General features: G+C 53.8%; 1 protein-coding gene across 1 annotated transcript; it reads right to left on the minus strand.

The window, feature by feature from the left end:
• Positions 1–268: 268 nt before the first annotated feature.
• On the minus strand, positions 269–20,982 carry LOC138371135 (tripartite motif-containing protein 59-like). Its single transcript, XM_069335969.1, has 5 exons — positions 20,923–20,982; positions 17,015–17,686; positions 16,426–16,572; positions 3,881–4,060; positions 269–3,764 (listed from the first exon to the last, which is right to left on the minus strand). The coding sequence occupies exons 1-5, from the start codon at positions 20,980–20,982 to the stop codon at positions 3,252–3,254; spliced, it is 1,572 nt and encodes a 523-aa protein (XP_069192070.1). The 3' UTR covers positions 269–3,251.
• Positions 20,983–23,789: the final 2,807 nt, after the last annotated feature.

Below are 23,789 nucleotides of genomic sequence, written 5' to 3' on the forward strand. Positions count from 1 at the left end.
CCATGGACCAGTATGGTAATATCACAACACACCATGGTCCAGTATGGTAATATCACAACACACCATGGACCAGTATGGTAATATCACAACACACCATGGACCAGTATGGTAATATCACAACACACCATGGTCCAGTATGGTAATATCACAACACACCATGGTCCAGTATGGTAATATCACAACACACCATGGTCCAGTATGGTAATATCACAACACACCATGGACCAGTATGGTAATATCACAACACACCATGGTCCAGTATGGTAATATCACAACACACCATGGACCAGTATGGTAATATCACAACACACCATGGACCAGTATGGTATTATCACAACACACCATGGTCCAGTATGGTAATATCACAACACACCATGGACCAGTATGGTAATATCACAACACACCATGAACCAGTATTTTAATATCACAACACACCCATGTGATAGTGAAGTGATGGTAGTATAGCAGTGATGGTGAGGTAGTGGTGCTGTAGCAGTGATAGTAATATATCAGTGAATGTAAGGAGAAAATATCAGTGTGAGGAGATAATGCAGAGAAAGTGAAATGATGTTGGTGTAGCAGTGATAGTGTTATGTGTTAGTGAGCTGTTGGTGATATAACAGTGACAACAGCTGTCATATAGTGACACCAACAATTTGTTACTCAACATAGTCAGTATATGACCCCAAGTGTGGGGCCTGAGGTGATGGTGACATGGAGGTGATAGTGAAGCTACAGTGATACAGCAATGATAGGTTACAGTACTGAGAAGATATAGCATTGATGGTGATACAGCCGTGATTGTCAGGCATATGATACCAAAGTATAATACCAAAGTGTTAAATACCAAAGATAGTGAAGTTATGATGATATAGTGATAAAAGTCTGTCCATAAATTACATTGTATCAAAACACGCAGTCCATGGTGATGCAGGAGTGATGGTGGTACAGTGAACTAGAGTGGCAGCACAACACCACAGTAGTGATGGGGGTGGTACAGTGAACTAGAGCGGCAGCACAACACCACAGTAGTGATGGTGGTACAGTGAACTAGAGTGGCAGCACAACACCACAGTAGTGATGGGGGTGGTACAGTGAACTAGAGCGGCAGCACAACACCACAGTAGTGATGGTACAGTGAACTAGAGCGGCAGCACAACACCTCAGTAGTGATGGTGGTACAGTGAACTAGAGTGGCAGCACAACACCACAGTAGTGATGGTGGTGGTACAGTGAACTAGAGTGGCAGCACAACACCACAGTAGTGATGGTGGTGGTACAGTGAACTAGAGTGGCAGCACAACACCACAGTAGTGATGGTGATGGTACAGTGAACTAGAGTGGCAGCACAACACCACAGTAGTGATGGTGGTGGTACAGTGAACTAGAGTGGCAGCACAACACCACAGTAGTGATGGTGGTGGTACAGTGAACTAGAGCGGCAGCACAACACCTCAGTAGTGATGGTGGTGGTACAGTGAACTAGAGTGGCAGCACAACACCACAGTAGTGATGGTGGTGGTACAGTGAACTAGAGTAGCAGCACAACACCACAGTAGTGATGGTACAGTGAACTAGAGTGGCAGCAAAACACCACAGTAGTGATGGTGGTGGTACAGTGAACTAGAGTGGCAGCACAACACCACAGTAGTGATGGTACAGTGAACTAGAGTGGCAGCACAACACCACAGTAGTGATGGTGATACAGTGAACTAGAGTGGCAGCACAACACCACAGTAGTGATGGTGATGGTACAGTGAACTAGAGTGTCAGCACAACACCACAGTAGTGATAGTGGTGGTACAGTGAACTAGAGTGGCAGTACAACGCCACAGTAGTGATGGTGGTGGTACAGTGAACTAGAGTGGCAGCACAACACCACATTTGTGATGGTGGTGGTACAGTGAACTTGAGTGGCAGCACAACACCACAGTAGTGATGGTGATGGTACAGTGAACAAGAGTGGCAGCACAACACCACATTTGTGATGGTGGTGGTACAGTGAACTAGAGTGGCAGCACAACATCACAGTAGTGATGGTGGTGGTACAGTGAACTAGAGTGGCAGCACAACACAACAGTAGTGATGGTGATGGTACAGTGAACTAGAGTGGCAGCACAACACCACAGTAGTGATGGTGGTGGTACAGTGAACTAGAGTGGCAGCACAACACCACAGTAGTGATGGTACAGTGAACTAGAGTGGCAGCACAACACCACAGTAGTGATGGTGATACAGTGAACTAGAGTGGCAGCACAACACCACAGTAGTGATGGTGATGGTACAGTGAACTAGAGTGTCAGCACAACACCACAGTAGTGATAGTGGTGGTACAGTGAACTAGAGTGGCAGTACAACGCCACAGTAGTGATGGTGGTGGTACAGTGAACTAGAGTGGCAGCACAACACCACATTTGTGATGGTGGTGGTACAGTGAACTTGAGTGGCAGCACAACACCACAGTAGTGATGGTGATGGTACAGTGAACAAGAGTGGCAGCACAACACCACATTTGTGATGGTGGTGGTACAGTGAACTAGAGTGGCAGCACAACATCACAGTAGTGATGGTGGTGGTACAGTGAACTAGAGTGGCAGCACTACACCACGGTAGTGGTGGTGATGGTACAGTGAACTAGAGGGGCAGCACAACATCACAGTAGTGATGGTGGTGGTACAGTGAACTAGAGTGGCAGCACAACACAACAGTAGTGATGGTGATGGTACAGTGAACTAGAGTGGCAGCACAACACCACAGTAGTGATGGTACAGTGAACTAGAGTGGCAGCACAACACCACAGTAGTGATGATGGTGGTACAGTGAACTAGTGGCAGCACAACACCACAGTAGTGATGGTACAGTGAACTAGAGTGGCAGCACAACACCACAGTAGTGATGATGGTGGTACAGTGAACTAGAGTGGCAGCACTACACCACGGTAGTGGTGGTGATGGTACAGTGAACTAGAGGGGCAGCACAACACCACAGTAGTGATAGTGGTGGTACAGTGAACTAGAGTGGCAGCACATCACCACAGTAGTGATAGTGATGGTACAGTGAACTAGAGTGGCAGTAAAGCACCACAGTAGTGGTGGTACAGTGAACTAGAGTGGCAGCACAACACCACAGTAGTGATGGTGATGGTACAGTGAACTAGAGTGGCAGCACAACACCACAGTAGTGATGGTGGTGGTACAGTGAACTAGAGTGGCAGCACAACACCACAGTAGTGATGGTGGTGGTACAATGAACTAGAGTGGCAGCACAACACCACAGTCCACCACAGTCACCTCCTTAATGTCACTGTGGTTGACTGCTGCCCTCACCACATCCAGACCGCTCACCACATCACCGAAGACATCTGACCACTGGCGACCATCCTGGCGGTCCCTGGTGGTGATGATGAACTGGGAATGCATGGGACCAAACAGCCCACCCCTGGCCCACACAGCTCCTGCCCGGCCTGACTCCCGGTACTGCCCCTGGAGGTCAGGCAGCAGTGGGGCTCCTCCCCAACCATCATTACTCTCGTAGTCTCCGCCCACCACACACTCCCCCGGCTGACCCTTGTCCCACACACGCAACAGTTTAGTGTTGCGGTAGGTGTGGCCCCGCTGGCCCGTACACAACAACACAAACTGTCTGGCCAGCGGAGTGTCAGGGGTCAGCCGGATGGTGACCCGCCCTCTTGTTGACCCCGCCCACCCGAGGTCAAGGAACGCCAGGGTGCAGGAAGGGTCCAGCACGCCCACAACCTCACTCTCCTGCAGAAAATGAAACAAATCATGCTGATAACTGTATAACAAAATGTTATCATATTAGTTATCATAACTCAGTAAGTCAGTAATGTCAGTAAGACTAGTGGGTGTAATAAAGTAACCTGGAGGGTGTGGGCGTGGGCGGGCGTGGGCTGACGCAGGAGTGGGTGGAGGTACAGCTGTCCGTCTTGTAGAGTTAACCTGGCGGAGCGGCGGCCATCTTGGTCTTCCTGGACGGCCAACACCCGGCCAGCCTCCACCAGCCTCTTGACGGGCTCCCTCATCCTACGGAGGTCCTCAACCTGTGGACAGTGTCAGCCCCATTATCACCTGTGGTCAGTGTCAGCCCCTTTATCACCTGTGGTCAGTGTCAGCCCCATTATCACCAGTGGGCAGAGTCAGCCCCATTATCACCAGTGGTCAGTGTCAGCCCCATTATCACCTGTGGTCAGTGTCAGCCCCATTATCACCAGTGGGCAGTGTCAGCCGCATTATCACCTGTGGTCAGTGTCAGCCCCATTATCACCTGTGGGCAGAGTTAGCCCCATTATCACTTGTGGTCAGTGTCAGCCCCATCATCACCAGTGGGCAGTGTCAGCCCCATTATCACCTGTGGTCAGTGTCAGCCCCATTATCACCTGTGGTCAGTGTCAGCCCCATTATCACCAGTGGGCAGAGTTAGCCCCATTATCACTTGTGGTCAGTGTCAGCCCCATTATCACCTGTGGTCAGTGTCAGCCCCATTATCACCTGTGGTCAGTGTCAGCCCCATTATCACCAGTGGGCAGAGTTAGCCCCATTATCACCTGTGGTCAGTGTCTGCCCCATTATCACCTGTGATCAGTGTCAGCCCCATTATCACCAGTGGGCAGTGTCAGCCGCATTATCACCTGTGGTCAGTGTCAGCCCCATTATCATCTGTGGTCAGTGTCAGCCCCATTATCACCTGTGGACAGTGTCAGCCCCATTATCACCAGTAGGCAGAGTCAGCCCCATTATCACCTGTGGTCAGTGTCAGCCCCATTATCACTTGTGGTCAGTGTCAGCCCCATTATCACCAGTGGGCAGAGTTAGCCCCATTATCACTTGTGGTCAGTGTCAGCCCCATTATGACCTGTGGTCAGTGTGAGCCCCATTATGCTGGACATGTAGCTCCAGCTCGCCCCCCCCCCCACTCTACTGACAGGGGGTTGGTGCTGGACCTGTAGCACCAGCCCCCCCTTTACTGGCAGGGGGTTGGTGCTGGACCTGTAGCTCCAGCCCCCCTCTACTGGCAGGGGGTTGGTGCTGGACCTGTAGCTCCAGCCCCCTCTACTGTCAAGGGGATGGTGCTGGACCAATAGTTCCAGCCCCCTCTACTCTCAGGGCATTTATGCTAGACCTGTAGCTCCAGCCCCCTCCCTACTGGCTGGGGGTTGGTGCCTGTCGCTCCAGCCCCCCTCTACTGGCAGGGAGTTGGTGCTGGATTTGTAGCTCCAGCCCCCCTCTACTGACAGGAGGTTGATGCTGGACCTGCAGCTCCAGCCCCCCTCTACTGACAGGAGGTTGATGCTGGACCTGCAGTTCCAGCCCCCCTCTACTGACAGGAGGTTGATGCTGGACCTGCAGCTCCAGCCCCCCTCTACTGGCAGGGGGTTGGTGCTGGACTTGTAGCTCCAGCCCCCATCTACTGGCAGGAGGTTGGTGCTGTAGCTTTAGCTCCAGCCCTCCTCTACTGGCAGGGGGGGGGGGGGTGGTCCTGAACCTGTAACTCAAGCACTCCTCTACTGGCAGGGGGTTGGCCCTGAATCTGTAGCTCTAGCCCCCTCTAGTGGCAGGGGGTTGTTGCTGAACCTATAGCTCAAGCCCCTTCTCTGCTGGCAGGGGGTTGTTGCTGGACCTGTAGCTCCAACCCCCTTCTACTGGCAGGGGGTTGGTGCTGAACCTGCAGTTCCTTCCCCCCCTCTACTGGCAGGGAGTCGGCGCTTGACCTGTAGCTCCAGCCCCCCTCTACTGGCAGGGGGTTGGTGCTGGACCTGTAGCTACAGGCTACCTCTAATGGCAGGGGGTTGATGCTGGACCTGTAGCTCCAGCCCCCCTCTACTGGCAGGGGGTTGGTGCTGGATTTGTAGCTCCAACCCCCCTTCTACTGGCAGGGGGGTTGGTGCTGGACCTGTAGCTCCAGCCCCCCCTCTACTGGCAGGGGGTTGATGCTGGACCTGTAGCTCCAGCCCCCCGCTTACTGGCAGGGAATTAGTGATGAACTTGTAGCTCCAGACCCCCTCTACTGGCAGGGGGTTGGTGCTGGACCTGTAGCTCCAGCCCACCTCTACTGGCAGAAGGTTGGTGCTGGACCTGTAGCTCCAGCCCCCTCTCTACTGGCAGGGGGTTGGTCCTGGACCTGTAGCTCCAGCCCCCCCTCTCCTGGCAGAGGGTTGATGCTGGACCTGTAGCTCTGGCCCCCCTGCACTAGCAGGGGATTGATGATAGACCTGTAGCTCCAGCCCCTTCTACTGGCATGGGATTGGTCCTGGACCTGTAGCTCCAGCCCCCCCCCCTCTACTGGCAGGGGGTTGGTGCTGGACCTGTAGCTCCAGCCTCCCCCCCCTCTACTGGCAGGGGGTTGGTGCTGGACCTGTAGCTCTAGCCCCACCCCCCCTCTACTGGCAGGGGGTTGGTGCTGAACCTGTAGCTCCAGCCTCCCCCCTCTACTGGCAGGGGGTTGGTGCTTAACCTGTAGCTCCAGCCCACCTCTACTGGCAGGGGGGGGGGGTTGGAGCTGGACCTGTAGCTCCAGGCCCCCTCTACTGGCAGGGGATTGGTGCTGGACCTGTAGCTCTAGCCCCCCCTCTACTGGCAGGGGGTTGGAGCTGGACCTGTAGCTCCAGCCCCCCTCTACTGACAGGGGGTTGGTGCTGGACCTGTAGCTCCAGCCCCCTCTACTGGCAGGGGGTTGGTGTTGGACCTGTAGCTCCAGCCCCCCTCTACTGGCAGGGGGTTGATGCTGAACCTGTAGCTCCTGCCCCCCTCTACTGGCAGGGGGGTTGGTGTTGGACCTGTAGCTCCAGCCCCCCTCTACTAGCAGGGGGTTGCTGCTGGACCTGTAGCTTCAGCCCCCCTCTACTGGCAAGGGGGGTTGTTGCTAGACCTATAGCTCAAGCTCCCCCCTACACTGGCTGGGGGTTGGTGCTTGACCTGTAGCTCTAGCCCCCCCTCTACTGGCAGGAGGTTGGTGCTGGACGTGTAGCTCCAGCCTTCCTCTACTGGCAGGGGGTTGGTGCTGGACTTGTAGCTCCAGCCCCCATCTACTGGCAGGAGGTTGGTGCTGTAGCTTTAGCTCCAGCCCTCCTCTACTGGCATGGGGGGTGGTCCTGCACCTGTAACTCAAGCACTCCTCTACTGGCAGGGGGTTGGCCCTGAATCTGTAGCTCCAGCCCCCTCTAGTGGCAGGGGGTTGTTGCTGAACCTATAGCTCAAGCCCCTTCTCTGCTGGCAGGGGGTTGTTGCTGGACCTGTAGCTCCAACCCCCTTCTACTGGCAGGGGGTTGGTGCTGAACCTGCAATTCCTTCCCCCCTCTACTGGCAGGGAGTCGGTGCTTGACCTGTAGCTCCAGCCCCCCTCTACTGGCAGGGGGTTAGTGCTGGACCTGTAGCTACAGGCTACCTCTAATGGCAGGGGGTTGATGCTGGACCTGTAGCTCCAGCCCCCCTCTACTGGCAAGGGGTTGGTGCTGGACCTGTAGATCCAGCCCCCCTCTAATAGCAGGGGGTTGGTGCTGGACCTGTAGCTCCAGCCCCCTTCTACTGGCAAGGGGTTGGTGCTGGACCTGTAGCTCTAGCTCCCCTCTACTGGCAGGGGGTTGGCCCTGAATCTGTAGCTCCAGCCCCCTCTCATGGCAGGGGGATTCCTGCTGGACCTGTAGCTCTAGTCCCCCACACCGCTAATGGCAGGGGGTTGAAGCTGGACCTTTAGCTCCAGCCCTCCTCTCCTGGCACCCGGTTGATGCTCGACCTGTAGATCCAGCCCCCTGTACTGGCAGGGGGGGTGGTCCTGCACCTGTAGCTCAAGCACTCCTCTACTGGCAGGGGGTTGGCCCTGGAACTGTAGCTCCAGCCCCCTCTGGTGGCAGGGGGTTGTTGCTGAACCTATAGCTCAAGCCCCTTCTCTACTGGCAGGGGGTTGGTGCTTGACCTGTAGCTCCAGCCCCATCTACTGGCAGGGGGGGGGGTGGACATGGACCTGTAGCTCCAGCCCCCCTGTACTAGCAGGGGATTGATGATGGACCTGTAGCTCCAGCCCCCCCCTCTTCTGGCAGGGGGTTGGTGCTGAACCTGCAGTTCCTTCCCACTCTACTGGCAGGGATTTGGTGCTTTACCTGTAGCTCCAGCCCCCTCTACTGGCAGGGAGTTGGTGCTGGACCTGTAGCTCCACCCCCCTCTACTGGCAGGGGGTTAGTGCTGGACCTGTAGCTCTAGCTCCCCTCTACTGGCAGGGGATTGGCCCTGAATTTGTAGCTCCAGCCCCCCTCTACTGACAGGGGGTTGGTCCTGGACCTGTAGCTCCAGCCTCCCCCCTCTACTGGCAGGGGATTGGTGCTGGACCTGTAGCTCCAGCCCCCTCTACTGGCAGGGGGTTGGTGCTAAACCTGCAGCTCCAGCTCCCTTCTACTGGCAGGGGATTGACCCTGGATCTGTAGCGCCAGCCCCCCCTCTACTGGCAGGGGGTTGGTCCTGGAAATGAAGACTCCAGCCCCCCTCTACCGGCAGAGGGTTAACGCTGGACCTGTAGCTCCAGCCCCCTCTACTGGCAGGGGGATTGGTGCTGGACCTGTAGCTCCAGCCCCCCTCTACTGGCAGGGGGTTGGAGCTGGACCTGTAGCTCCAGCCCCCCTCTACTGGCAGGGGGTTGGTGCTGGGCCTGTAGCTCCAGCCCCCCTCTACTGGCAGGGGGTTGGAGCTGGACCTGTAGCTCCAGCCCCCTCTACTGGCAGGGGGTTGATGCTGAACCTGTAGCTCCAGCCCCCCTCTACTGGCAGGGGGGTTGGTGTTGGACCTGTAGCTCCAGCCCCCCTCTACTGGCATGGGGTTGATTCTGAACCTGTAGCTCCAGCCCCCCTCTACTGGCAGGGGGGTTGGTGTTGGACCTGTAGCTCCAGCCCCCCTCTACTAGCAGGGGGTTGCTGCTGGACCTGTAGCTTCAGCCTCCCTCTACTGGCAAGGGGGGTTGTTGCTAGACCTATAGCTCAAGCCCCCCCTTTACTGACTGGGGGTTGGTGATTGACCTGTAGCTCTAGCCCCCCCTCTACTGGCAGGAGGTTGGTGCTGGACCTGTAGCTCCAGCCTTCCTCTACTGGCAGGGGGTTGGTGCTGGACTTGTAGCTCCAGCCCCCATCTACTGGCAGGAGGTTGGTGCTGTAGCTTTAGCTCCAGCCCTCCTCTACTGGCAGGGGGGGGGGGGTGGTGCTGCACCTGTAACTCAAGCACTCCTCTACTGGCAGGGGGTTGGCCCTGAATCTGTAGCTCCAGCCCCCTCTAGTGGCAGGGGGTTGTTGCTGAACCTGTAGCTCCAACCCCCTTCTACTGGCAGGGGGTTGGTGCTGAACCTGCAGTTCCTTCCCCCCCTCTACTGGCAGGGAGTCGGCGCTTGACCTGTAGCTCCAGTCCCCCTCTACTGGCAGGGGGTTGGTGCTGGACCTGTAGTTACAGGCTACCTCTAATGGCAGGGGGTTGATGCTGGACCTGTAGCTCCAGCCCCCCTCTACTGGCAGGGGGTTGGTGCTGGACCTGTAGATCCAGCCCACCTCTACTAGCAGGGGGTTGGTGCTGGCCCTGTAGCTCTAGCTCCCCTCTACTGGCAGGGGGTTGGCCCTGAATCTGTAGCTCCAACCCCCTCTCCTGGCAGGGGATTCCTGCTGGACCTGTAGTTACAGGCTACCTCTAATGGCAGGGGGTTGATGCTGGACCTGTAGCTCCAGCCCCCCTCTACTGGCAGGGGGTTGGTGCTGGACCTGTAGATCCAGCCCCCCTCTACTAGCAGGGGGTTGATGCTGGACCTGTAGCTCTAGCCCCCCTCTACTGGCAGGGGGTTGAAGCTGGACCTGTAGCTCCAGCCCTCCTCTCCTGGCACTGGGTTGATGCTCGACCTGTAGATCCAGCCCCCCTCTACTGGCAGGGGGGTGGTCATGGACCTCCAGCAACCCTGTACTAGCAGGGGATTGATGATGGACCTGTAGCTCCAGCCCCCTCTACTGGCAGGGGGCGGTTGGTCCTGGACCTGTAGTTCCAGCCCCCCTCTACTGGCAGGGGGTTGGTCCTGGACCTGTAGTTCCAGCCCCCCTCTACTGGCAAGGGGTTGGTGCTGGACCTGTAGCTCCAGCCTCCCCCCTCTACTGGCAGGGGGTTGGTGCTGAACCTGTAGCTCCAGCCCCCCCTCTACTGGCAGGGGGTTGGTGCTGGACCTGTAGCTCCAGCCCCCCTCTACTGGCAGGGGGATGGTGCTGGACCTGTAGCTCCAGCCCCCCTCTACTGGCAGGGGGTTGGTGCTGGACCTGTAGCTCCAGCCCCCCTCTACTGGCAGGGGGTTGGTGATAGACCTGTAGCTCCAGCCCCCTCTACTGGCAGGGGATTGGTGCTAGACCTGTAGCTCCAGCCCCCCTCTACTGGCAGGGGGTTGGTCCTGGACCTGTAGCTCCGGCCCCCATCTACTGGCAGAAGGTTGGTGCTGGACCTGTAGCTCCAGCCCCCTCTCTACTGGCAGGGGGTTGGTGCTGGACCTTTAGCTCCAGCCCCCCTCTACTGGCAGGGGGTTGGAGCTGGACCTGTAGCTCCAGCCCCCCTCTACTGGCAGGAGGTTGGTGCTGGACCTGTAGCTCCAGCCTCCCCCCTCTACTGGCAGGGGGTTGGTGCTGGACCTGTAGCTCCAGCCCCGCCCCCTCTACTGGCAGGGCGTTGGTGCTGAACCTGTAGCTCCAGCCTCCCCCCTCTACTGGCAGGGGGTTGTGCTGAACCTGTATCTCCAGGCCCCCTCTACTGGCAGGGGATTGGTGCTGGACCTGTAGATCTAGCCCTCCTCTACTGGCAAGGGGGGTTGTTGCTAGACCTATAGCTCAAGCCCCCCCCTCTACTGGCTGGGGGTTGGTGCTTGACCTGTAGCTCTAGCCACCCCTCTACTGGCAGGAGGTTGGTGCTGGACCTGTAGCTCCAGCCCCCCTCTACTGGCAGGAGGTTGGTGCTGGACCTGTAGCTCTAGCTCCCCTCTACTGGCAGGGGATTGGCCCTGAATTTGTAGCTCCAGCCCCCCTCTGCTGACAGGGGGTTGGTCCTGGACCTGTAGCTCCAGCCTCCCCCCTCTACTGGCAGGGGATTGGTGCTGGACCTGAAGCTCCAGCCCCCTCTACTGGCAGGGGGTTGGTGCTAAACCTGCAGCTCCAGCTCCCTTCTACTGGCAGGGGGTTGACGCTGGACCTTTAGCTCCAGCCCCCTCTACTGGCAGGGGGTTGGTACTGGACCTGTAGCTCCAACCCCTTCTACTGGCAGGGGGTTGGTGGTGAACCTGCAGTTCCTTCCCCCCCTCTACTGGCAGGGGGTTGGCGCTTGACCTGTAGCTCCAGCCCCCCTCTACTGGCAGGAGGTTGGTGCTGGACCTGTAGATCCAGCCCCCCTCTACTAGCAGGGGGGTTGGTGCTGGACCTGTAGCTCTAGCTCCCCTCTACTGGCAGGGGGTTGGCCCTGAATCTGTAGCTCCAGCTCCCTCTCCTGGCAGGGGATTCCTGCTGGACCTGTAGCTCTAGTCCCCCTCACCTCTAATGGCAGGGGGTTGAAGCTGGACCTGTAGCTCCAGCCCTCCTCTCCTGGCACCGGGTTGATGCTTGACCTGTAGATCCAGCCCCCTCTACTGGCAGGGGGGTGGTCATGGACCTCCAGCAACCCTGTACTAACAGGGGATTGATGATGGACCTGTAGCTCCAGCCCCCTCTACTGGCAGGGGGCGGTTGGTCCGGGACCTGTAGCTCCAGCCCCCCTCTACTGGCAGGGGGTTGGTGCTGGACCTGTAGCTCCAGCCCCCCCCTCTACTGGCAGGGGGCGGTTGGTCCTGGACCTGTAGCTCCAGCCCCCCTCTACTGGCAGGGGGTTGGTGCTAGACCTGTAGCTCCAGCCCCCTCTACTGGCAGGGGGCGGTTGGTCCTGGACCTGTAGCTCCAGCCCCCCTCTACTGGCAGGAGGTTGGTGCTGGACCTGTAGATCTAGCCCTCTTCTACTGGCAGGGGGTTAGTGCTGGACCTGTAGCTCCAGCCCCCCTCTACTGGCTGGAGGTTGGTGCTGTAGATTTAGCTCCAGCCCTCCTCTACTGGCAGGGGGGGGGTGGTCCTGCACTTGTAGCTCAAGCACTCCTCTACTGGCAGGGGGGTTGGCCCTGGATCTGTAGTTCCAGCCCCCTCTAGTGGCAGGGGGTTGTTGCTGAACCTATAGCTCCAGCCCCTTCTCTACTGGCAGGGGGTTGGTGCTTGACGTGTAGCTCCAGCCCCCCTGTACTAGCAGGGGATTGATGATGGACCTGTAGCTCCAGTCCCCCTACCCCCTCTTCTGGCAGGGGGTTGGTGCTGAACCTGCAGTTCCTTCCCACTCTTCTGGCAGGGAGTTGGTGCTGGACCTGTAGCTCCACCCCCCTCTACTGGCAGGGGGTTAGTGCTGGACCTGTAGCTCCAGCCCCCCTCTACTGGCAGGGGGTTGGTCCTGGACCTGTAGCTCCGGCCCCCCTCTACTGGCAGGGGATTGGTGCTGGACCTGTAGCTCCAGCCCCCTCTACTGGCAGGGGGTTGGTGCTGAACCTGTAGCTTCAGCTCCTTTCTACTGGCAGGGGGTTAACCCTGGATCTATAGCGTCAGCCCCCCCCCTTCTACTGGCAGGGGGTTGGTCCTAAAAATGAAGACTCCAGCCCCCCTCTACTGGCAGAGGGTTGATGCTGGACCTGTAGCCCCAGCCCCCTCTACTGGCAGGGGGTTGGTGCTGGACCTGTATCTCCAGCCCCCCCTCTACTGGCAGGGGAATGGTGCTGGACTTGTAGCTCCAGCCCCCTTCTACTGGCAGGGGGTTGGTGCTGGACCTGTAACTCCAGCCCCCATCCTACTGGCAGCGGGTTGGTGCTGAACCTGCAGTTCCTTCCCCCTCTCTACTGGCAGGGGGTTGGCGCTTGACCTGTAGCTCCAGCCCCCCTCTACTGGCAGGAGGTTGGTGCTGGACCTGTAGATCCAGCCCCCCCTCTACTAGCAGGGGGTTGGTGCTGGACCTGTAGCTCTAGCTCCCCTCTACTGGCAAGGGGTTGGCCCTGAATCTGTAGCTCCAGCCCCCCTCTACTGGCAGGGCTTTGGAGCTGGACCTGTAGCTCCAGCTCCCTCTACTGGCAGGGGGCGGTTGGTCCTGGACCTGTAGCTCAGTCCCCCCCTCTTCTGGCAAGGGGTTGGTGCTGGACCTGTAGCTCCAGCCCCCCTCTACTGGCAGGGGGTTGGTGCTAGACCTGTAGCTCCAGCCCCCCTCTACTGGCAGGGGGTTGGTCCTGGACCTGTAGCTCCAGCCCCCTTCTCCTGGCAGAGGGTTGATGCAGGACCTGTAGCTCTAGCCCCCCTGTACTAGCAGGCGATTGATGATGGACCTGTAGCTTCAGCCCCTTCTACTGGCATGGGGTTGGTCCTGGACCTGTAGCTCCAGCCCCCCCCTCTACTGGCAGGGGGTTGCTGCTGGACCTGTAGCTCCAGCCTCCCCCCTCTACTGGCAGGGGGGTGGTGCTGGACCTGTAGCTCCAGCCCTGCCCCCCTCTACTGGCAGGGGATTGGTGCTGAACCTGTAGCTCGAGCCTTCCCCCTCTACTGGCAGGGGGTTAGTGCTGAACCTGTAGCTCCAGGCCCCCTCTACTGGCAGGAGATTGGTGCTGGACCTGTAGCTCCAGCCCCCCTCTACTAGCAGGGGGTTGGTGCTAGACCTGTAGCTCCAGCCCCCCTCTACTGGCAGGGGGTTGGAGCTGGACCTGTAGCTCCAGCCCCCCTCTACTGGCAGGAGGTTGGTGCTGTAGCTTTAGCTGCAGCCCTCCTCTACTGGCAGGGGGGGGGGGGGTGGTCCTGCACCTGTAGCTCAAGCACTCCTCTACTGGCAGGGGGGTTGGCCCTGGATCTGTAGTTCCAGCCCCCTCTAGTGGCAGGGGGTTGTTGCTGAACCTATAGCTCAAGCCCCTTCTCTACTGGCAGGGGGTTAGTGCTGGACCTGTAGCTCTAGCCCCCTCTACTGGCAGGGGGTTGGTGTTGGACTTGTAGCTCCAGCCCCCCCCCCCCTCTACTGGTAGGGGGTTGGTGCTGGACCTGTAGCTCCAGCCTCCCCTCTACTGGCAGGGGGTTGGTGCTGGACCTGTAGCTCCAGCCCCCCTCTACTGGAAGAGGGTTGGTGCTGGACCTATAGCTCCAGCCCCCCCCTCTTCTGGCAGTGGGTAGGTGTTGGACCTGTAGCACCAGCCCCCCTCTACTGGCAGGGGGTAGGTGCTGCACCTGTATCTCCAGCCCCCAACCCTCTACCGGGAGGGGGTTGGTGCTTGACGTGTAGCTCCAGCCCCCCCTTTACTGGCAGGGGGTTGGTGTTGGACTTGTAGCTCCAGCCCTGCTCTATTGGCAAAGGGTTGGTGTTGGACCTGTAGCTCCAGCCCCCCTCTACTGGCAAGGGGTGGGTGCTGGACCTGTAGTTCCAGCCCCCCTCTACTGGCAGGGGGTTGGTGTTGGACTTGTAGCTCCAGCCCTGCTCTATTGGCAGAGGGTTGGTGTTGGACTTGTAGCTCCAGCCCCACACTACTGGCAAGGCGTGGGTGCTGGACCTGTAGTTCCAGCCCCCCTCTACTGGCAGGGGGTTGGTGCTGCACCTGTAGCTCCAGCTCCCCTCTACTGGCAGGGGGTTGGTGTTGGACTTGTAGCTCCAGACCCCTCTACTGGCAGGGGGTTGGTGCGGGATCTGTAGCTCCAGCCCCCTCTACTGGCAGGGGTTTCGTGCTGGACCAGTAGCTCCAGCCCCCCTCTACTGGTCGGGGGTTGGTGCTGGACCTGTAGCTCCAGCCCCCCTCTACTGACAGGGGGTTGGTGCTGAACCTGTAGCTCCAGCCCCCCTCCCTCTACTGGCAGGGGGTTGGTGCTGGACCTGTAGCTCCAGCCTCCCCCCCTCTACTGGCAGGGGGTTGGTGCTGGACCTGTAGCTCCAGCCCCTCTCTACTGGCAAGGGGTTGGTGCTGGACCTGTAGTTGCAGCCCCCCGCCCCTACTGGCAGGGGGAGTTGGTGCTGGACCAGTAGCTCCAGCCCCCCTCTACTGACAGGGGGTTGGAGTTGTACCTGTAGCTCCAGCCCCCCCCCCTCTACTGGCAGGGGGTTGTGCTGGACCTGTAGCTCCAGCCCTTTACTGGCAGTGGGTTGGTGCTGGACCTGTAGCTCCAGCCCCCCTTTACTGGCAGTGGGTTGGTGCTGGACCTGTAGCTCCAGCCCCCCTCTACTGGCAGTGGGTTGGTGCTGGATGTGTAGCTCCGGCCCCCCTCTACTGGCAGGGGGTTGGTGCTGGACCTGTAGCTCCAGCCCCCCCTACTCTACTGGCAGGGGGTTGGTGCTGGACCTGTAGCTCCAGCCCCTCTCTACTGGCAAGGGGATGGTGCTGGACCTGTAGCTGCAGCCCCCCCCCTACTGGCAGGGGGAGTTGGTGCTGGACCAGTAGCTCCAGCCCCCCTCTACTGACAGGGGGTTGGAGTTGTACCTGTAGCTCCAGCCCCCCCCCCTTCTACTGGCAGGAGGTTGTGCTGGACCTGTAGCTCCAGCCCTTTACTGGCAGTGGGTTGGTGCTGGACCTGTAGCTCCAGCCCCCCTTTACTGGCAGTGGGTTGGTGCTGGACCTGTAGCTCCAGCCCCCCTCTACTGGCAGTGGGTTGGTGCTTTACTGGCAGGGGGTTGGTGCTGGACCTGTAGCTCCGGCCCCCCCCCCCCATCCCTCTACTGGCATGGGGTTGGTGCTGGCATTGTTGTGGAGTTCGTTGGCAATTTTAAGGCTTCAGTTTCTTCGTACCCAGCAGTGGTCTGATTTGGTTCGCTGTCTTACTGGATTCAACGTCCTCCCAGGGAGCATAAGAAATATTGCCGGAACAACCGTACACATCTTCAAGTGGAAACTAGATTGTTTCCCCTAAGGAGTGCTAGATCAACCGGGCTGTGGTGGATATGTGGGCCTGCGGGCCGCTCCAAGCAACAGCCTAGTGGTCCAAACTCTCTCAAGTCAAGCCTGGCTTCGGGCCGGGCTTGGGGAGTAGAACAACTCCCAGAACCCCATCAACCAGGTATCAACCAGGTATACTTTTTTGGAAAGGTTGGTGGAGTGTCTCCCGCTCTCTGCGCCTCTGTGAGGGGGGCCAGGATCCCGGGTTCAATAGAGGATCACGGGTTCAATCACCATGCAGGCCAGAAATGGTTAACATGTTTCCTGTTGCCTTTCACCTGTTGCCTCTGTTCACCAACCAGTAAATATTTATCCAGGAGTTAGGCAACTATTGTGGATTGTATGTTAAGGAAAGTCAGTAGTTGACCTTGGGGAACCCCGATAAACCTAACAACAGGCTTCCTCTCCTCAAAACTCAACTCAATATCTTGTGGTATGACCTATGAGAGAAAATAAAAAACTTACTGTTAATTGCTTCTGGGGGATCTCTAAAGTGATTTCCTGAACTTTATCCATGATGCTGGAGGCTGAGTCTCCCAGGTGTACGGGGTCAGCTGTGGCACCTGTCTCCGTGGTCGTCATCTCCAGGGCCTCCCTGATGGTCTCCTGCACCTGTCATTACCAACACAAACATTAGTGGTGGAACCTGGACCATAATGAAGCATCAGGCTCTGAGTAAAGTAACTGGACTATAATGAAGCATCAGGCTCTCAGTAAAGTAACTGGACTATAATGTAGCATCAGGCTCTGAGTAAAGTAACTGGTCTATAATGAAGCATCAGGCTCTGAGTAAAGTAACTGCACTAAATTGAAGCATCAGACTGAGTAAAGTAATTTGACAATATAAGTAATGTTTCTCTACACTGACCACAGTGTAGAGAAACACCAAGATGACAGTTGACTTTATTAATAAAAATGTTTCAGGTGTTAGAGCAAAAAGTTTCCTATCTATAAAGTCAACTCTCATCTTGATGTGTCTCCATGTCAAAAGTGTTTATATAGAGGCAATACTACACTCGGTTGGGTGAGAACAATGTGAACTTCAGCAGCGTACCTTCACTGAGGTGTGGACAGTCTTGACATCTGGGAAGAGTTCCTGGCACTTCTCCAGCCAATCTTTTATTTTCGTGCTGCACTCATCAGCTGTGTCTATGGTTGTGTCAACCTCCTGTAGGGTGTTGACTGTGTCGAGGTTCCCCAACGTGGCCTGCAGCTGAGTCTTCCCTTCCTCTCCTTGTGTTGTCATATCCACCACACTGGTATCCTCCAGTTCCAAGAGCTTCATTGCTGACTTGTTCTGCTCTACCAGAGCATAGAGTCTGTCCTGGAGCTGGAGGTGATGAGTCTTCCAGTCCCCCAGCTGCCCCCGGTACTCCCCCAGCTGGGACAGTACCTCTTCACAGCTTTTAATGAGGCTGCTAATGCTGCTCTTCTGCTCTTGCAACATGGAACGAAACTTCTTTTTTGCGGGTACAGTTTTCTCTTGTGTTTCCTGGATATTTTTGAGTTTCCTAACTAAAGCCTTTATGCCATAGCTAATTGGGAACTGAGTAGCAGCTGTGGCAGCGTGCTGGCCACGGCAGCTGGGGCAAGTCAGCTGACCATTCTTGATAGCATTGTCAATACACTGGGAGCAGAATGTGTGGCCGCACGGCAATGTGCGAGGCCGTAGCTGATTGTCGTCATAATCGTTATAACACACTGAACATTCCTCTGGCTTGTTATCCTGTGGAAAGAATATTTGGTTAAGCTAGATGTATTTACAACAAAAAGTAATATTACAGTACTTTATTTACTATACAAATTACGTAATATTTACATACATTCTTTGTATTAGCTATTCTAGAGTTAATATTAGAGTTAGTTAATATTACTGACAGATTAACATATCCACAGCAAGGTCAATATTTTTTAAAAACATATCCCAGAGTATGGGATATGTTTATATTATAATATTTTTTGTTATATAATTTTTTTTGGTAATAATATTTGATAATATTTTTTGGTAACATTTGCAGCAGCAGGGTTGCTTGTAAGTCATACCCAAGAGTATGACTAACAAAACCCGTCCTTACTTTCTTACTAATAATAGAAGGAAACAAACGTGTATATATCGTATGTGATAATTGAGGAGGGGTCAAGTATTCTTGGTCTAAGTTGGACAATAAGTGCACAGTGGGTTAAATCTTTACACATGGGTTTTATTGACCAACTCCGGATTATTCTACACTTATTAACTATGGGAACACATGATTATGTTAATGGATTGTTGAGATTGAGGGATACTCTTCACCAAACATAAACATGATGGATGAACTGACTATTGGTCCCACACAAATCTGGGCTTAGTCATTATTTTACTGTAGACTCTCTTGGTAATATACAAATGTAGCATGGATTTTTACAATATAAGGTCTCTACACTTAATCACTTTACTAATGAGGACCAAGGTTGATGGAGTTTAAACCACGTATTACAGTACTCCTTAACCCCTTAACTGCGTTGCCTCCAAATGTGACACCCCCGCAGTGCGCTGGAAATAAATTCTCTGGAAAAAATTCTTTTTGTCTTTTTAAAGTGTCAAAAATCCTTCCCTGAGTATGGGTATGTAAAAAAAATTTTGAAATTGTACTTACTTTGGCTGCTATGGGGTCCGGAAGTTGGGGCGTGACGTCATCATTCCCCGTGCGCCCGTGGCGTAAGCTCTCGGAGGCGGTGGGGCGCGCGAGTTGCAGCGAATATATTTTCGTTCATTTATTGCGCACATTTCCAGATACATTTTCATTGTTTTTATGTGCCAATCCAATGTATAATGAACACGTACACTATAATATCGCAGTACAACATCCGTACTGTCCGTAGACACTGTGTTACGTGCATCGCAAACAAGTTCACTTATCCTGCACAATTTCCAATATATCATGCCAAATAAATTTATATTTACACTTTATATACACACTGTACAGTATCACACACTATATACACACACCATAAACACACTCAGTACTGCGCGAGTGTGTGATATGCTGCGAAACAGCCAACGGGGCAGAGTGGCACCTTGCACTCCACGCACCAGGTGCTGATACATCTTCGTTTCCGTTCTCTGCGGGTAGTGTTCCTGCATACTATACACGCACGTTTACCCTTCTCCCGTGATGCTGTGCCTGGCATATACTCAAGCATGTATACTCCGAAGTTCTCATTACCCTTCAATCTGTCTGGAGCTGCATGTGGCATTGTTGCTTGCACTCCGCGCGGTACAACAGAACCCTCCTTGCCATACTTTACTAGCAGCTGTGACACAACACCAGCACTGAATGTACGTATAGACGGTCTCCTGCCAGATTTTACTAAGTACATATTGAAGCAGTTGAGCACTGCAACATCCATGAGGTGGAAGAACTTTTTAGTCCACTTCACAGACTTGCGCACGCACTCCACTCCACCAAGCATCATGTCACACTTATCGACGAGGCGCATGTTCACGTTATAGTCTATGACACAGTCTGGCTTATACACGGTGTTGCGTGTCTGAAAGTGGACCTTCCCACTGTCCAACATGGCACCGGTGTGAATCGTAGTCAGCATATTCACCTCGCGTCTGTCCTTCCACCGCACTGACAGCGTATTGTCACACTTGCTCTGCTGGCACTCACCCACGGCTATAGCTATACCGAACACTGGCATTTCCTTCCTGTGGCTCTTCACAGTGCCACATACGCCGGTGTTGTGTGCAAGGAGGTATCTGGTCAATAAGGGGCAGGTGTAATAGTTGTCAGTGTACAGTACATGCCCCTTGTTCAGCAACGGTTCCATCAGGGTTTTTACAACACTGCCAGAGAACCCGTGTTCATCTTGAGCCGGTATGTCGATGTCTGTACCAGAATATAATATCATGTCCAAGACAATACCAGTCTCACAGTCGCATTGCACAAAAAACTTCAGTCCAAATCGGTGCCGCTTTGATGGAATGTACTGCTTGAATGCCAGTCGCCCCTTGAATAGTACAAGCGACTCGTCAATAACCACATTCTGTCCAGGTACAAAATAATCCCTGAACTTCCCTCTCATGTCACTGAACATCTTCCGTACTTTCCACAGTCTGTCGTGTCTGTCCTCATTTGCATTATTCTCGAAATGCAGGCACCTGAGAATCAAGAGAAACCTATCACGCGACATGTACCGGTTGAACACAGGCGATGGAACAAGGCTGTCTTTGCTCCAATAATCCTGGATGACAGCTTTCTCAGAGTGCTTCATACAATACAACAACAATACAATACAATTTTATTTAGGTAAGGTACATACATACAATAAATATTTACAAGGATTGTTTAACTTATAGGTATAGCTAGTACATACAATGCCTAAAGCCACTATTACGCAAAGCGTTTCGGGCATGGTAAACTTAAATGACAAGCTTAATACTAATTGAGCATAATGAGTAGAATGAAAACAAGAAATGAAAACATAGATGAAAAAGCAGCACAAATACAATTATGTCGACAAACAGCGCTCTTTAAAGAAAAAAACAGACATTGGTTGACAATAGAAGGGAAAGGTAGGTTACAGGGAATTTATTAGGTATAGCTTCGCTTTTAACTTAAACTGGTTGAGAGAGGTACAGTCTTTAACATGGTTGGGAAGGTCATTCCACATTCTGGGCCCCTTGATTTGTAGAGCATTTCTAGTTTGATTAAGTCGTACTCTAGGAATATCAAAACTGTATTTATTTCTGGTGTGATGCTCATGGGTTCTGATACAACCTTCTATGAAGCTTTTGAGATCAGGATTGGCATTATAGTTTAGCGTTTTATATATGTATAATACACATGAGAGAATGTGCAGTGACTTAATGTCTAACATATTCAGAGATTTAAGTAGGGGTACCGAGTGGTGTCTGGGGCCAGAATTGGATATTGTCCTAATAGCAGCTTTGTGTTGAGTAATTAGAGGACGTACATCATCATCATACAGAGTGCCAGAAACACGTACATTTCGTCGATTGTCGTGTCCTTCCATCGTGTGAGCCGTGAGGCAGGTAAAATGCCTTCGTCTATGAGGCTGTGAGCGAACCTGTTTGTCTCAGTCACAAGATGCGTCATGAATACATTGTCAAAATATGCCTGAAAATATTCCATGTCTGCCATATCATCACCAGTATATGGGAATAATGGTGTAACACCAAAATCGCTATCATCAAATGTTGGTATTTGAGGGACAAATGTGGTGCAATCCTCCCACACAAGTACACCAGGGGGTTTGGTGTTGGCGCCAACACCACGGCCAACACCACCACGAGCACCAAAACTACGGCTACGTCGTCCGCTGCTTCTGCTGGAGCTGCGTGAGGGTATGCTAGGCGCTGAGGCAGATTTACGTACTGTAGACCTACCACGAATAAATGATGTTGAGGGGCCACTGTCGTTGACCACATGCTGTGAGGCACGCTGCCGCCTGCCGCGGCGTGTTGCTGAGGTAGCACAACCCCGCCTGGTAACACCACCACTGCTCGTACTCGGGTCGTCCACACTACTCGTATCGGAGCCAATGTCACTGAAGCCCGAGAAAGATTAGTCACATGTACTATCACTGAATAAACTACTAGCGTCTGGGGACATACATGGTGGTGATGATAAAGGTGTTGGCCCAGGGCGGTGAGGCAGGCCGGGCGAGGCACGAGTACCACACACACTCGCCACATCTTCCAATTCTGTCTCTTCCTCACTCATATCAGATCTCTGAGTTAGGTCTTTCTCTGGAACATAGTCCAGGTCATCATCCAGAGCACCGTCATCATACAAAATATCGCGTATTTCCTCCTCAGAGAGTCGTTTTCCATGACCGCGGGTCACTGTCTAGCGGGAGCTCGTAGAGGATGCGTCAGACATGGTTGCTGCCGTGAAACTGAGGCTCCCCACGGCCGCAGGGCATGCTGGGATTTTTTTTTAAGATGGCGGACGATCACTGGGGCCCCCACCCACACATACCATACCCGCGTCACCGCGCGCCAGTTTTGAATGGAACGTGAAAAATCAAAATACCTGGAGGTGCGTTGCGCAGTTTATGGGTTAAAGTGGGAGAATGAGCCCAAAATAACACAAGACACACAGGGTTCTACAAACACACATTCCTAAAATTCCTATCCCTAAACTAACAAAGAAAAAAAGCACTAGTACAGTTAATGCACTTATCATTACTGTAGAAGACCGCCCAAGCGTCGCATTGACGTCTACTGGACACTGGAGTAGTCGCCGCCTGAGTGGACAACTTGCTGCCGCTCTCCACTCTGTGTGCACTCCCTTGGTTCCAATATTGTTTCACACAAAACTCATATCCCAAAATTGGTCATTTGTATGTCTTATAGAGTTCCAGACTGTTTTCAACATTTAACACTGCTGTTTCTATATATATTTTCAACCAGTGAATGTCTTAAATAAGTGTTTCCTATACTATTCCATTGCTTTGGGGAGGATATATAATTATTAATAATAATAATTTTCCTTTCTAAGTCACTGTGCTTTACATGTGCAGAACAGACTATTGTACTGGCAGAAATCATAAATTCATGTTTGTCCTGCCCTTGAAGAAGACCTGAACAAAATAAGTGTATGAGCACCACTTGGCAAATGGAATTTAATGTGAACAAATGCCATGTTATGGAATGTGGAATAGGAGAACATAGCCCCCACACAACCTATAAACTATATAATTACCTAAGTGTAGTTACAGGATGAGAGCTATGCTCATGATGTCCCGTCTTCCAAGCACTCTGTCATATAACAATTTGAAATTACTGACGCTTTTGTCCTCCATCACCTTTTCACCTAACTTGTTCCAACCATCTACCCCACTTGTTTGCGAAAGTGAATTTTCTTATTCACTTCTAAAAAATTAAATTTTCTTTGGCACCTTTGTTTAGTTTAAATCTATGACCTCTTGTTCTTGAAGTTCCAGGTCTCAGGAATTTTTGCCTATAAATTTTATCAATTCCCGTTAATATTTTGTACGTAGTGATCATATTGCCTCTTTTTCTTCTATCTTTTAGTTTTGGAATATTTAACCCTTTAACTGTGCAACGCACCTGCTGGCCCACGCTTGGGGTGCACTACGCGCCTCCTGGTATTTGTATTTTTCACGTTCGATTTAAAAGTGACGTGCGGTGACCCAGGTATGGAATGGTTGGCTGGGGGCCCCAGTGATAGTCCGCCATCTTGAAAAAAAAATCCCAGCATGCCCCGTAGCCATGGAGAGCCCCAGTTCCCAAGCAACAACCATGTCTGATGCATCGTCAACGAGCTCCCACTCCACAGTGACCCGCGGTCATGGAAAACGACTCTCTGAGGAGGAGATTCGCGATATTTTGTACAACGACGATGCTATGGATGATGACCTGGACTATGATCCAGAGAAAGATCTGACACAGAGGTCTGATACGAGTGAGGGAAAGACGCAAGTGGATGATGTGGCGAGTGCATATGGTATACGCTCCTCACCCGGCCTGTCTCACCGCCCTGGATCAACACCGTTATCACCACCACCATCATGTATGTCCCCAGATGCTAGTTTATTCAGTGACAATACATGTGACAAATCTTTCTCGGGCTTCAGTGACATTGGCTCCGATACGAGTAGTGTGGACGACCCGAGTACTAGCAGCGAGGGTGGTACCAGGCGGGGCTTTGCTGCCTCAGCAACACGTCGAGGCAGGTGACAGCATGACGACAGTGGGCCCTCAACATCAGGTGATTGTGGTAGGCCTACGGTACGAAAATCTGCCTCGGCGCCAAGCATACCCTCACGCAGCTCCAGTAGCAGCAGCAGACGAC

This window comes from Procambarus clarkii, chromosome 35 (genome assembly GCF_040958095.1).
Source record: "Procambarus clarkii isolate CNS0578487 chromosome 35, FALCON_Pclarkii_2.0, whole genome shotgun sequence".
In the NCBI taxonomy this organism is placed as follows: domain Eukaryota; kingdom Metazoa; phylum Arthropoda; class Malacostraca; order Decapoda; family Cambaridae; genus Procambarus; species Procambarus clarkii.

Coding starts and splice junctions, on each gene's coding strand:
- LOC138371135 (XM_069335969.1), bottom strand. CDS start 20,982: ATGGAAGGACACGACAATCGACGAAATGTACGTGTTTCTGGCACTCTG. Junction 17,687..20,922: donor GCACTCTGTATGATGATGAT/GTACGTCCTCTA, acceptor TTCTTTCCACAG/GATAACAAGCCAGAGGAATG. Junction 4,061..16,425: donor TCCCCCAGAAGCAATTAACA/GTAAGTTTTTTA, acceptor CACTGTCCACAG/GTTGAGGACCTCCGTAGGAT.